At 39.5% G+C, this 15,341-nt stretch overlaps 2 protein-coding genes across 3 annotated transcripts in view; both read left to right on the forward strand.

The window, feature by feature from the left end:
* Positions 1-5,025, forward strand: LOC122652359 (palmitoyl-acyl carrier protein thioesterase, chloroplastic-like). Its single transcript, XM_043846072.1, has 7 exons — positions 1-185; positions 888-1,543; positions 1,677-1,810; positions 3,465-3,578; positions 3,701-3,872; positions 3,976-4,044; positions 4,621-5,025. The coding sequence occupies exons 2-7, from the start codon at positions 1,040-1,042 to the stop codon at positions 4,888-4,890; spliced, it is 1,263 nt and encodes a 420-aa protein (XP_043702007.1). The 5' UTR covers positions 1-185; positions 888-1,039; the 3' UTR covers positions 4,891-5,025.
* The window catches only part of LOC122652360 (auxin-responsive protein IAA1-like), a 26,913-nt gene continuing 15,854 nt past the window's right edge, over positions 4,283-15,341 (forward strand). Inside the window, exons 1-3 of one of the 2 annotated variants that reach the window (XM_043846074.1) lie at positions 4,284-4,310; positions 7,417-7,427; positions 14,603-14,609. The gene's annotated coding sequence lies outside the window, so the exon portion shown is untranslated. Of the gene's footprint in view, positions 4,311-7,416; positions 7,428-14,602; positions 14,610-15,341 lie in introns of both variants that reach the window. The other variant, XM_043846073.1, reaches the window with a different exon arrangement.

Here is a 15,341-nt window from a genome sequence, read left to right on the forward strand (position 1 = left end):
TTCATTCTTAGTTTTTCTGTAACAGAGTAATCGAAAATCCTGCAAAAACCAGAGGAAGAGAAGTGGAAAGGGCAGAAGAGCCACAGAAAGGATCCAAAACCCTAAAAAAGGGAACGGATACTGTAACAACTGCAAAAGGCGGGAAGTTTATGTTGATAGAGGTGCTCATTCCTTCTCTGATGAAGGTACGATATTCGTTTTTCTCGTTTCTGTTCTTATTTACCTTCTTAAAATCCTTAATGAGGTTTCTGATTGTCAGCGTTTGATTTCTATTTTTTTCGGGAGTTGAATGGAGAGAAGATCTGGATTGTTTGATGTTTTTGTTTTTTGGATAGTGGATCGGAAGGTTTTTGGTTTTTTAGGTCTTCATTAACGTTGGCATGCATGTTCTTCCTTTCTTTTATTTTCTGGATTTGAGTCTAGATCTGATGCTGTAACTGTTTCGTTTTTGGAGACTTCTATTCGTTTGAAAAAAATTGTGGCATTTTTTTGGAAGAATTTCTTTATGCTCCGAGATCCGCCGCATTCGACCTTGCTGAACTCTTTTCTTCCCCCTTCTTCTCAAGAAGTTTCAGAATTTTCTGCTGAATGTACATTAAAATTTTCTTCTTTTTCCCTCTCTGTCTCTACTTCTCTTGTTAAATATTGTATTTTCAGGGATTCCCGAAACATCTTCCAACTTTTTTTTTAAAATTATTATTGACATATTACGCTTTTGTTGTTAAGATTTGACCTTTTTTTTCCCAGCTTCCTTCAATTATTGAAAATGTAACATGGTCCTGATTAGTTTATTACTTTTGTTTCTGTATCCTTTGGAAGGATTAGGAATGAAGAACTTGTGGTTCTTTCAGTGACTGTGCTTACAATAGTTCTTACATTGTTTGCAGATGGACATGTCGGAATCTGGTGCATTATGGCGAAAGTTCTAGTGTTTTCGACTTTTCTTGACATTTTGGGTGACGGAGTCTAGAGTATTAAGTGGAAGTGTTGTGATCTGTGAAATAGTTTTATCTCGTGGGACGGTCTCATTCTTTTCATCATGGTTGCTTCAGCCGCCACCTCAGCATTCTTCCCTGTTGCCCAGGCGTCTTCGGGGAGGACATCAGCGATGCTTGGAGGAGGATCAGACAACTTGGATACTCGCGGAATCAAGTCCAAAACGGCTTCTTCTGGTGGTTTGCAAGTTAAGGCGAGTGCTCAAGCTCCTCCTAAGATTAACGGTACCACGGTCGGTCTGACTGCACCTACAGAAGTCCTGAAGAACGAAGATGAGATATCGTCCTCTCACCCGAGGACTTTCATCAATCAATTGCCCGATTGGAGTGTGCTTCTTGCTGCCATCACGACAATCTTCTTGGCGGCTGAGAAGCAGTGGACGCTTCTCGATTGGAAGCCTAGGCGGCCTGACATGCTTGTTGACCCTTTTGGTCTCGGGAGGATCGTGCAGGATGGGCTTGTTTTTAGTCAGAATTTCTCAATTAGATCGTATGAGATAGGTGCTGACCAGACAGCTTCTATAGACACATTGATGAATCATTTACAGGTGGGAGCTTGTGTTCATTATCCTTTGTATACTCTCATAAACGATTTTTCAGAGAGAGAGAGAGAGAGAGACTCAGACTCTAATAAACATACAATTTGTACATTTAACGTCTCATTGGCTTCGGCTTTTACAGGAAACTGCACTGAACCATGTTAGGGGTGCGGGGCTTTTAGGTGATGGTTTTGGTTCAACACCGGAAATGAGTAGAAGGAACCTGATATGGGTGGTCACTAAGATGCAGGTTCTTGTGGATCGCTATCCTTCCTGGTAAGCAAATTTCGTATCCACACAGTTCTTTGATATTTCTCGGTTCTTTGAAGATATGCTCTAATGACTAATAAGGACTATTTTCACCTGTTCTTGTGTTTTTAGCTTTTTACTTGTGCTTTTGATAGCTTTGTATTTTGTACTTGATTATGTTTGTAACTATTAGCATAATATGATGTATTTTAACCCTGACTTGGGGATGTCACTCTACGCATGAATAAAAGGGTTCATTATTTGCCCCTTTTTTCCCCCTCATTTTCTTTTTATCTTAACTCTCTTTCCCCAATATTTGTAATTTTTTGCTGAATATATTTTGAGAGTCGTGAAGCTGACTTGGCTCCCCTAAGTATGTGGCGAAAGAAGATGTGGATACCCTACCCACATGTGGTTCAAAATGTAATTTCTGTGAATTTGTAACTAGAAAATGTTTTGCTTCAAGTAAAACTGAGATAGTGGTCTTATTCTCTCTTCCATGAATACCTGCCACCCTTATTGTCAGGTTGTGGACAGGGGATGGGTAAGGCTGCGTATATTTGCCCCTCCCAGGTCTTGCGGTAGCGGGAGCCTCGTGCACTGGGATGCTCTTTAAAGATTATGTTTTGCATGTTCATTCATACGAGACTCTGAGGACCAGGGATTGAGGTATCGGGGATGGTATCGGCTGTATTACCCCTATTTTTCATTAAAAATGGATTTTTTTTACCATTCTACCCTTGATCCAATACTGTTACCTGTTCCAGGATCGGCCAGGTATCAATATCAGCTGAGGCCGATACTGATACTATCCGGCCGATCCAATACCGATACCTCATTCCATGTTGACTAGCCTTCTGCAAATGAAATTGTAGATCTTTTGATTTCTGGGTAAATTAATCTTGTGTTTACTTTTTGAATGTTCAATATAAGATCTTCTCTGTTTGCCTATTTAAAATTTCCCCTTTCCTAATTCCAAGTTTTTTGTGCTGCAATTTCTTTCTATACGAATTAAAAGTATAAGCATCAGTTGGCTGAGCTAACTGGCTCAGAAATGGGCAGTGGATCACAGTATCTTATCCCATGGAATTGTGACTTAATTTTGTTTAGTCCTTATGCTGACATGATTTTTTTTGTTATCAGCATTTGTATGTTACAACTTGAAGTATGGTTTAAGCTTTCAACTTCATTGCATTTTTAATAATCTGGGAAATCTAAACTATGGGATAATATGGCTTGTCTATTTTCAGCTAATAAGATAAACCTTGACTCTTAAAAATCATTTGAGTGAAAAAAAAAAAAAATCTTTGTGACCATGTTTTTACATTTTACCCTCCTGAATTTGTGTCAACATTTTACACAAAGGAAGGAAACTAGCTGATTATTTTTCCTCATTGGTGAAATTTTGACTGATATTATGGCTATTTTCAGTTTAGATATTAGGTGTTCAAATTGTGTAAGTAGTTTGGTATTCATATTCTTTCTTTATGGATAACTTGCACATCTTGGTTACCATATCCAGAGCTGGCAATAAATATATGGTAATTATTGGCATTTTTGTTGGCTGCTTTTTGGCATGTCCATGAGATCCTAGTTGTAGGCATTCAGAGGAATTTGTTGATGTGAAACTCATAATTGAGATATTGAGGAATAAGAATGGTTCTGCATTTTGATTTGGCAGGGGTGATGTTGTTCAAGTGGATACTTGGGTCAATAGGTCTGGGAAGAATGGTATGCGCCGTGATTGGCTTCTCCGGGACTGCAAGACTGGTGAAACACTCACACGAGCTACCAGGTCAGAAAGTTTTGACAAGAAACTTAAATGGCTACTTGTGCTCGGTGATTTCATTTATAACTATCTTAGCTTTAGTTGAGTGGAATTCTTCTGGTTTTGATTGTTCTTGTTTTTGCCAATAGTGTGTGGGTGATGATGAATAAACGCACGCGGAAATTATCTAAAATGCCAGAGGAGGTTCGAGGTGAAATAGAGCCTTATTTCATTGATTGTGCTCCTATTCTTGAGGAGGATGGCAGGAAGCTGCCAAAGCTTGACGACAGCACAGCAGACTATGTTCGAACTGGTTTAACTGTATGTCTTAAGATTTAAATTGAATGCTACATTTTTTCTTCTAGCATATTTGTGTTCTAATTTATAATTGTGCTGTAATAAACTAACTCCCCCAAATCTGCAGCCTCGGTGGAATGATTTGGATGTCAATCAGCATGTGAACAATGTGAAGTACATTGGTTGGATTCTTGAGGTAGTTCCTTTTGGCAAATAAGTTTCTTTTTCTCTTTGGGCTTTGAGTAAATTTTGTCATTTATGCTCTATCTATTTATTTTGCTTTGTTGTAAAGAATCAAGATGGTCGTATTTCTGGTCATTTATTGTTTTGCTCGAAAAACTTGTGAGTACATGAGGGTCTCACGGTAGAAACCAGTGATCCTGTGATATGAAATTCAATTTTCAGAAACTGCCAAGGATGAAAATTTCCCCTTGGTTTCCAAAATATGTACCATCCGAAGGAGTACACTGATATTTCATCCTTTTATGACAAATTTTCAGCTACACGTCCCCTATTTTATTTGACAATTAGATCCTACATATTCTGTTCTAGAGGTGGTTGGGTGTAACAATTTACATTTGTATAAATTGAATCCATGCGTTCCTGCATGCAATCTCAGTCCATGGTTCATGGGGACTTGTAATCATTTCTTTCTCTGGCTTTTCGTATCCTTGGAAGTATCGTGTACTCTCTGATGACTTGCTTTGAAGTTTAATTTTGAAGTTGAACTTGGCATTTTTATTGAAAGAATCTGTAATTGGTGGTGTTGCAGAGTTCCCCGAACTCAGTTTTGGAGAGTAAGGAGCTGTATAGCCTGACTCTGGAGTACAGGAGGGAATGTGGGAGGGACAATGTGATTCAATCCCTGACTGCAGTCTGTGATGGTGTACATGGTGAATCGGCCAATGCTGGTGGCGTCGAGTGTGAGCATTTGCTGCGCATTGAGAACGGGGCTGAGGTTGTGAGGGGAAGGAGCCAGTGGAGGCCCAAACAGGGCCAGAACTTTGGCATCTCTGACCATGTTCCAGCACCGAATGCATAACCAGCTTATTCATCTCAGCAGTCTTTGGGGGTAACAATAGTCTTACTACTGTATCTCAAATTGCTTGTGTAGAATCCTGCTTGCTGTCCTCAGATTTGTTTTCTTCCTCTCTCTCTCTCTCTCCCCCCCCCCCCCCCAATCTACCTCTCTTTCTTTTTTATTTTTCAAATTATTTTCTCCTAATATATGTCAGAAGCCCCTGTAATTAGAGTGTCTGGTCTTTTGCTCTATGTTTTCTTCTTTTACTTTGGATGAAAATGGCCGAGGTGTTTCTTTCACCATATATCATATTGTATTTTTTTTTTTTTTTTTGTGGATGCTTTTTGATGAAAAATTAAAATCACTATATGATTCTAAGCTCGAATCCTTAGAAAACGGACAATCGAAGATTGAGTCGCTGATGTTTGTTGTATTGTTGTTCTGTTCTATTATCTAATGGGCTCCTTCACTAGTTAATCCAGTTCGTTCAAAATTGTATAGGATAGAATTTTTATCCTCTCAAGTGCGGTGGCCTGAATGCACTTTAAACATGCACAGGGCAGTGCATTGCACTTGAGAGAATGAAAATCCGACCAAATCCAAAATAAAATCCAAAAGTTGAATTGACTGTTTAGTAAAAAGTCTGGTTTCACTTATGTGTCTATTGTATGAAATGTTCCCACTGCTCTTCAATGTACTGAGAGAATCCACTCCCATAAAAGGAAAATAAAAAAAGTACAAGAGAGAATACTTGTCCTTTTCTTCTTCCCTGTTGTGTTCTAAAGATTCGAGTTTGTTTGTTTCTTTGTTTTATTTAGTTGGGGAGGAGTTCATCAACAATGTAGGGTGCCCCAAACTGTTATGAATAACAAGCATTCTGTTGAGAGAACATGCTGCTCTCTACGCGTTTTATTTTTATAGTATCCGTTATGCGAGTAAAATGGGTTTCTTTAGTCAGGAACTGATTTTAAAAAGTGAGCTTATAGGTTTTTTTTTCTAAATAAGAAAAGTGAACTCATTTAACGTTTTAATTAATAAAGATTTTGCACACCAACTAGGATACCATCATTATACCAATTCGTGAGACCGAGTCAGAAGATATCTGAAGCACGTTGGTAGAGGATCTCCTCTACTGGGAACCCAAATATATATATAATATATATATATATATATATGGGAAAAAGGCTCTCTGAGTCTAAGGCCTACAGTACGCCACGTCAGATGGGATTATTAAATTATTCTTTTTAAGAAAAATAAAATAAAATAAACCAATGTGAGGGGTTAAAGATTAATTAAACTTTCATCTCTCTTTTTTCACTTGTATTCCAAAATCCCTAAATTATCCCTGATCTCTTCCCTACCCCTCCGGCAATGAACCTGATATTGTTCGAGTCTTTGCCCTCTAGAGAAAACACCCCTACCTCCCTCAATCTTCGTCCCTTCTATTTCCTGTCTCATCTTCATTTATTCCACCGCGACCTTCCAAAGTTCCCAAGCTGACACGTCAACTATAGAGTAATGTTTCTTAGGGAAATTTGAGGTGGTGGACTTTGAATAAAACTTATAGTAATTTAATAGGGCTAAGTTTCCCTCCACCTATAGAGGATGGTTCACCCACCATCTTAGGGTTCACAAACCCCTCCTTAGACTTTAATATTTTCCAAAAGTACCTTCCCGATACCCTTTCCCAGTCTCTCTCCCCCCCCCCCCCAATGGTGAATTGGATCCCAGTCACTTAGGGTGGAGGGAAACTCGGTCCTAAGAAATATGAACAATAAATATTGATGATCCATTAGGAGTTGTATTTTTGAATGAGTACCATCAACACCTTAAACCCAAGTAAAATCAGTTTAGAAACCCTGTTTTATTTTTTAATTTGGTGAGGAATGAAAGGTTTGGCAAGCCATCCAAGTTCCCTCTTCAACCATGAACAGTGGAAACACGAAGGAGAGAGAGAGAGAGAGAGAATATTTTGTCTTGTACTTAACTTGCGCTTGCCACAGTCAAATGCCTCAACAGCCAAATATTGGAAAAAATGGAAATATGATCTCCTTAATAAGCACTCTATCACAGAGACACGAAAGAGTTTGTCTTGTTCCTTCTAGTTTTCTTGTCCCTTGCTCTCCTTTCCACAGACCTACATCATCACTAGGCCTTTTGGTGTATTGCTGGAGCAGTTAATAGAAGACAAACCTAAGTCAAGTATAAATGTTATAATACCAATTAATTGGGGTTAATTTCACAATCTGAAACCTATTTCAATTACCCAACTCATCTATTTAAAACCATTACGGTTATAACTTGGAATGTGTCACTTAAATTGATGCTCTATCTGTATCTTACATGAAGAAAGGAGGAAGAATAAAATAGAGACTTCACAGGATTGAAGGGATATATATATATATAGAGAGAGAGAGAGAGAGAAAGAAGGCATTTATAAGGTCCCTTTTGATTGTGTGTGAAGTGAAGTAAATTAAAATTTTCAGTAGTGAACTGAAGTAAAATGACATGAAGAAATTATAAAAGAAACTTCTAATTGAGGATTAGTTTGGAAGTAAAATTGATATAAGTGATTTGAAAATATTAAGGGACCACAACATGAAGTTGGTAGGAAGTAAACATATTTTCAATGATATTTTCAATGTAAATGAAGTAAAATTTAAGGGAGAGGATCACTATGATGCGAGAGTGTAGTTTTCCATCAATGACGGGGTGGGAAATCGAATTGTCCAGTAGAGGTTTCAATAAGGAGAGAAAGAAAGAGAGTATGAGGTCAACGGGTGGGATTTGAGAAGGCGTGCGCAAGAATCTACACACGGTCATATATATAATATATTTTTATGTCAGCTTCACCATTATCCATGGTAATGATCACAAAAACATTTCCTTTTGTTATTGTTTAAAGTTTACTTCACTTCACTTCTAACCAAACAGGGCCTAACATAAAATAATAAAAGCTATAGCAGGACTGACTTTTCCCTCATCCACGATGAAGAGATAATCTCTTCACTCATGGATTTCGATGCTTGGATAAGATTTATGAAATAGTACAATGGACATTTCGGACCTTCATCCATATAGGGGAGGGATATTTTTAGTGGGTTCACCCCTGCAAAAAAAAAAAAAAAAAAAGACCAGATCATGTCCTTTACAAGTACCGTCCAAAGCCCTCCAGGGCCACTCACATGGAATCTACTCCTCCTGTGGGTCCCAAAGTGGATGATTCCATGTGACTGGCCCAAAAAAAACTCTTCCTCTCATGGTAAAGCAATGTTGTCACTACACCTTGTAGTGTTTGCCTTGTATTACAATGGCACAATAGGTACACTGTTGCAGTATAGGCAGGGTTTGGGATTATGATCCACTGGGCCTTAGCCCAAAGTTGTCCAATGTGATTTTGACCCACTGGGCCTTAGCCCAATCCAAAGGGCTCTAGGCTAGGCTGCAATAGATTATAGGCCCAGTTTAATACTTTCATGGGCCAAGACGAGCTTGGCCATAGTGAGTACCTTATCCTAGGGGTGCATGTTTAACCCTGACAGCCCGAACCTGCCCTGAGCCCGAATAGGCCTGGGTTGAGATAACTTGGCCTTGAGGGCGGGTTAGGGTCAGGAATTTCCGGCCCTGAGTTAGGGTTGAGGCCTCGGGCTGAGCCCAGCCCGTCCCAATCCAACCTGTTCTTCTTCTTTTTTTTTTTTTGCTCTTTCTTCCTCTTCTTTCTTCTTTCTCCTCTTCTTCTTCTTCTTCTTCTTCCCACCAGCCTGGCTTGCCCATGCATCCCCCTTTCCCAAGCCCATTCATCTCTCTTTCTCAAATTCTCCAACCCTTGCATCTCCCTTCCCCAGATTAGGACCAATCAGGGTCAGCCCGGCCGGACCCTGAGGGTGGGTTAGGGTTCAATTTTCCTGGCCTTGAGTCAGGGCCGGGTCAGGCCTGGGCCCAGCTAATGGGACTCAAGGTTGGGCTAGGGTTTTAAAAGGCCCGGCCCAACCCGATCCTGTTGCAGCCCTACCTTATCCCATTTTTTTTCCTTCAGGCTATGTTTGGCTGCAAGAGAAATCAAAGGGAAGCGAAGTGAAAATTTTCAAACCTAAAAAAGAAATTTTTGTAATCATTACCCCATGTGATTATATACACTATTTAAATTTCTTACCATATTTAGTAATGATATATTTTACATGTAATTTTTATTTTACTTTTTAAACCAAAGGGAAATTGATGCAAAGTAAAGTGGAATTAAATAACCAAATATGGAATGATTTGGAGTTAGTAATATAGTCACATGGAATGATTACAAAAAAATTCTATTTTAAGTTTGAAAATTTCACTTCCCTTCCCTTTAATTCTCCTTGCAACCAAACAAAACCTCAATGAGAGAGTAGGACCGGGTTTTCTTCAAGCCCGATAAAGTTCTGAAATCTTTTGAACCACTTGACGAAACTCTCAGCCCAAGCCCAGATTCCCTAGCCCAAAATTCGTTTCACCTGATTTGAGGTTTTGAGGCCCAAAATTCAGCCCAATCAAGCCCGGCCCGATGGTGCAGCCCTAATGGTTGGGTTCTTTTGTCCAAGCTGATCTTTTAATCTGGTTAATGCCTATGGCCTGTAGTGTAGGAGCTACTTGACAGTGGGCCTAATAGTAAGTGCTTGAAGATTCAAATTCAAAGTCAACCAAATGGACGAACCATCTCACTTCTGGGCCCACATATTTGGGCTTGAAGTGCTAATACTTTTGGTTTAGCCGACTAGTCTCAATTGGGCCGTGGTGGCCCTGCTTGATCCTGAGAGCCCCTAATTTTACATTTTCACCAACAAAGAAACCTTTTTTTTTTTTTTTTTTGTGTTTGAAAATAGGTAATTCGGTAAGGTTCAATGGTTTAGTCAAAGGTTCCAGCCTTTGAAACCAAAATCAAAATAATTTACTTCGATTCATTTCAGTTTAGTTTTAAACAATCGGTTTCGGTTTCGTTCTAAATTGACACCCTTCGTCCTTAGCCCAGCCCAGATTCTATCGGGCTCAGTCGGGTCAAACTTGCACCCCTACATCCATACATGCATGACCTCTGATATCTCCTTTCCATCTATTTTTAATCTTTATTCAAAGAAGAAAGTAAAAAAATTCTGGGGAGAGGGGGGGTGGTGAACTCGATCTGAATGAGAAGTTGGCCACTAACTAATATGGCTGAAGTTGAAAGAAAGTGGTCCATAAATTGGTTCTTTGCTTGCAAACTATCACTGTTGTTGGCTTGTACTGATTTTGTCACACCTGCTTATGCTGTGGCTTTAAGTGGAAAGTGGTCCAGCCAATATCTCATCACCATTCACTAACAATATTAGGAGCTTTATTGTATTTTGGATAATTAGATGGATGGTTATGGGGTAGTGACTTTGAACGAGATTGACATCAACCAGCAGAGACATCACTAATCTCTGAGGCTACAAACTAGCCACAAATCCATCTCTTCCAACACCACAAAAGAGCTTGTGGGAACTTACTCTTAATTGTTGTTTTCTACAGATGATGACTACTACTGTAATACAATGTTGATGAAACACTGTTGAGTAAGTCATGTTCTTCACTACAATTACAAATTCCAAACAAGATTAAAAGAAATTGTTAGGGTTGAGTCATGCCACTGATCACTCTGCTTACGACCTTAATTTTCTCTTCGAACTGGTCTTCCAAGATAAAACAGTCCTTATTGGCCCTCTAGTCGACGTGCACTCGTTGACTAGGCCCCTTCAAGAAACATTTGGTTGGTGCTCAAGTTCAGGAAAAAAGAAACGACTTCACAAAGGAATCTAAATCGATATGCCCAAGGTAAGAAGAACAACATTGATGCAGAGAGAGATCGATCCGGGTTGATTGAATAATTTGACAATTGTCTGGCACTTAGTATTTATGAGAGTGAGACACCTTTTCAAAGTATTCCTATGAAGAGGTGTACTTATGGACTTCAATGGTCTAGATTTAATCTTGCAAAAAGATCCTGTATTTGTGAATATAGACACACCCATTCGTCTGAAAGGACACATCCATTCAATTACTGTACCGTTTAAATGGGCCAAAGCCCATATAATATTTAAGGCACATAAAAACGGCCCAATATAAAAAGTGTAGACCCATCCATATAAAAATATAGGTATTTTATTACCTTTCCCACTCTTGCCCTGCTCTGGGTGTGTGTGTGTGAAAAAGCAAGCACCCAATAACCCTCGATACATGGATGGGTGAAGGGAGAGTCTCTCCTTTATGGGCTTAAATTTTTATAAAACACAGTTTATGTATATACCTCTTCTCTTATCTATCCTCAAATAATGTGAGACTAAAACTTTCAAAACAAAACACCTTGGAATAAAAGTTAATATATACAAAACAAAAATAAAATACACTTTTAAAACATGAATTTTATTACTTTCTGATATACCAAGAATAATCCTATCTATGGATGACTAACACATGGTAAACATAAAACAAATTACGATGTTACAACCCTCTCCTTCAGAGCCTACAGTGCTACTTCCTCAACACAGGTCTACCCCCTAACTAGGTGGCACAGGCATGTGCCTGTAGGAAAAGCTTAGATGGCTTGGGAGCAAAGCTACTCAGTTCATATCCCATATACATCCCATCTATACGAAAACATGGCCAAATTATACGATTCAATACGACCGCATTTAATGTTTGATTCGACTGGGCCATCCTGGCCCACATCAGAGCACTCAAATGCTCCACCACCATGTCAGGTTAGACCAATCCTCAAATCCCTCTATCTATACAAAGCAAAGGGCCCAGGTAAAAAGATCCGAATCCATAACTTAATCCATAACTATCTTACTCTCTCTCTCTCACACACACACTTACTCTGAGTCTTTCACGTTTGATTGATTGCTCTGAGATCTGACTTAGGCATTGAAGGATCCACCGGAGTCATCTTCAATCCCCTCTTATATCTTTTTTTGATGTTTGCAGGTCTATCTATCGAACAGCTAACATCCTCCCGTAGTTTTCACCCACACCCACATCACTTTCGTATACCATCTCATCACCATTGCTTTGAACCATCACTTTTATATCTATATAATGAAGCTTTTAGAGCTTATATATATAATATGCTTACACAATACGAATCACTATGATATATTTATTTCTACCCAAAAAAAAAAAAAAAAAAACTATGATCTATTTATTACTTGGGTCGTAGCTCTTGTTTCTATTACCCAAAAAAATAGAAAAGTAGCCCTTAATTGCATCTCTTCAAAGCTAAAGCTCTTTCACCAGAAAAATGAAAAAAAAAAAAATTAAAAGCTAAACCTCTCTCTTTCTCTCTCTGGTAATATATCTGCTGGTGTTGTCGCTTAAATGAATGAATTAAAGAAGACAAGGAGATCCCCATGGAGAAGGGTTTTGCTTTGAATGCGCTGGGACAACGCATCACGTGTGACCTGTGTCAGTTGGGTGGGATCCACTTCTTCATTATATTGTCTAGCCCAAACCCAACCACAAGGGAACATAAAGCCGTGTTGACAAGGAACACTTTGGAACACCACCGCCCTCCCTTTAATTTCATTGTGTACATTATTAACCTCCGGACTCAAAAAAAATGTGGATTCCACTAATTATTTTGCACGTGCGATACGCACCTTTCACTCAAGCTCAAGCTCAAGAGAGAGAGAGAGAGAGGGGTAGAGCGTAGAGGTCCCCTGTCTCCATGGGCCATGGCAGGTAATGAGTGTGATTTTGAATTCAAATTCGGCAATTCACATTATAATCCATGATCTGATATATACTTTTGGAAACTTCCGTTTGCGAACCTTTTTTACTACGAAGAGTGATTCTAAGATAGATAGTGACTCTGCATGATACGATAAGATAGAATGGTGTATAGTGAATATACACATTCTGGAAGTGGTTTGTTTTGTTGACACAAAAGCGATTCAGACAGATCTTAGAATTCACATTATGGGTAAGTCCAAAAACTCTCCACATTCCCCCTTATTATTATTTCAGGAAGATCAGGTCATTGTACGAGAATCATTCTTGTATACCTAAGAAAGATTGAATCTATTCACTCTCTTGGATTCCATTTGTGCGCCAAAGGATGGCGTACAAGAAAGAAGCTGATCTAGCATCTTATTATCATTCTCGGATCAATTTGACCATTACTTTATTTGTAAATCCAGTGGTCTCTGAGTGCAGATGGCTGAACCATGTAGAAGAAAATCCCTTCCAACAACCACCAACGTTTGAGGGGATAAAGCCGAGTGCAAATGTCTAAATTGCAAGACAAATGGTCTCTCCCTTTGCCATTTCTCCTTCTCCTCTGGTCTCCGCCCCTTTAACCATTTAAATGCCCTAAGTTGGAGGGCATGCAAACCCTAGCTAAAAGGTAAAAACCGTCAGTCCGCACACTGTTGAGATGTTGGGAGTATAGAGTTGGTTTTGGATTGGATCATTCAATATAATATTAAAGCCTAAGTCCCCTCATATGCTTGGTCCTTAAGTTATCTATCCATGTGTAGAGCCAAGTATGCTGAAGTTAGACATGAGGAAAAATGTTGAGATATTGGAAGCAATAGAGTTATAGTCTCACTTCAGTTTGTTCAGGTCATTGGTGCCATATACAAAAAAGATCTTGTGCATCCGGGCAGCAGGGCTGCATGTGCAGCACCAGACTCAAGGCGCTGCGTTTTAACCGCCTTACCCTTGCTCGGACAAGGCACTTGGGCAGGGGTAAGGCGGTCAAAGCGCAACGCCTTGAGTCTGGCGCTACACATGCAGCCCGACTGCCCGGATGCACAGGAGCCAAGTCCCCTTCATATACTTGAAGAGATCTCTCCACCTAATGATTAAAGTTTTGAATTGGACCCTCCACACTCATAGAGACAATGAGAAAGGATCTACGAAGATGAGTACATAACTTCTTGATATCTAGCAAGGTGATGGACCTTCTTACATTGACCGAAAATTTGTGATCTTTATACCCTTCAATGAAGGAACTTGTGACCATCCTTAAGGCATCTGCTTGGTTTCGAGTTTCGCCAAATACCCAAAAAGGTGATTCACTCAATGAAAAAGACTGTAATTTTGTAAAGAAGTTTTGTCTGTGTGAAGGCCGCAGGTACACGCCGAGGGATAGCATCGGTTAGCATTCTTTCTCCCAAAAAATACTTCCATTGATCCAATGATGAATTCAATTCATAATTCCACCAATCAACTGGGCTGGAAATATGTACAGGTTATAGTCCGTGCATCTAACTCAATCTACAACACCACACCACTTGCTTGCCTTCTGATGGATTACTATCAAGAATCAAATGTAAAGCTGTCACAAAATGTGTGGGACCCAAGATCCATCGACACATTTGCATGTTTGTTGCACAGTGAGTACTGATTACAATACATAATAGAGTAAAGATCATTATTGATGATGCTAGTCAAGGCAACCCTATACATGATAGAATAAAAATCAATGTTGATGGCGCTAGTCATGGCAACCTTAGGATCAACCGATATGATGGTATGGGTAGAGATTCAAGTGGGAAGTTTTTTTTTAGGTTTGCTAGAGGTTGTGGCATCAACTATGCCTATGTTGAGGAGGGATTAGCTATCATTCGTTCTCTTCGCATCGCAAAGGACCTAGGCATTAGAGCATTGGCAATTGAGAGTGTGAGAGTTTGTTACTTATCTCTATTCTCTTAGGATAGGCCACACTGCCACACAGGTCCCTTGGCGTTTACAATTCTTCACAGAGGATTGCCTTATGCTTTGGGAATCTTTTGATCTAACACTATCGGTTTGAAAATTTGGAATGAATCAAGATTTAAAAAAAAAAAAATTCAAATTCAGACCAAACAAATCGTTTGACACCCTTAGTTTCACATATCAAACTCTTTGTTGGCTAGGTTTGGAATTGGCAATACAAACCTTCTTGGATCATTTTTTGGGTTGGGTATGGGGGAGGGAGGGAGGGGGGGGGGGTAAAACAACCTTTTTGGATGAAGGGCTAACAAAAAATATGATTTTAAACAGACTTTAATTACTAAAAAAAATAAAGACTTGTCTAATAAATCTCATTTGATTGGAATAAATCATAATTAATTGAGTGGAGTTCAGTTGTGTAGTGGTCATCCATCCCTCTTAAAAGAAGCACCAATATTCAGTGAAGTTAGAACCCAACCCTCCACAGCCGGAATGGGTCTGGTCTGGTAAAGTTAACACATGCATGGCGTGTTCAATGCTCAACTACGCCTCTCTCACCACAAAAAGCAAATGCTCTCTCTCTCTCTCTTTACCGAGAAGGAATACAGTCCAAACACAACGCATGTGGGGTCTACTGTTCAAAAGTAGAGTTATTCCCAGCCGTTGATATGATCTCATCTGAGGCTCACTAGGGCTCAGAAGCTCCCGGTTCGTGCGTGGCGTGGGATCATGTACGAGCCCGGGGGGATTTAGCTAGCCTAAAGTCGGAT

The sequence above is a fragment of the Telopea speciosissima genome, chromosome 2 (genome assembly GCF_018873765.1).
Source record: "Telopea speciosissima isolate NSW1024214 ecotype Mountain lineage chromosome 2, Tspe_v1, whole genome shotgun sequence".
Taxonomy (NCBI): Eukaryota; Viridiplantae; Streptophyta; class Magnoliopsida; order Proteales; family Proteaceae; genus Telopea; species Telopea speciosissima.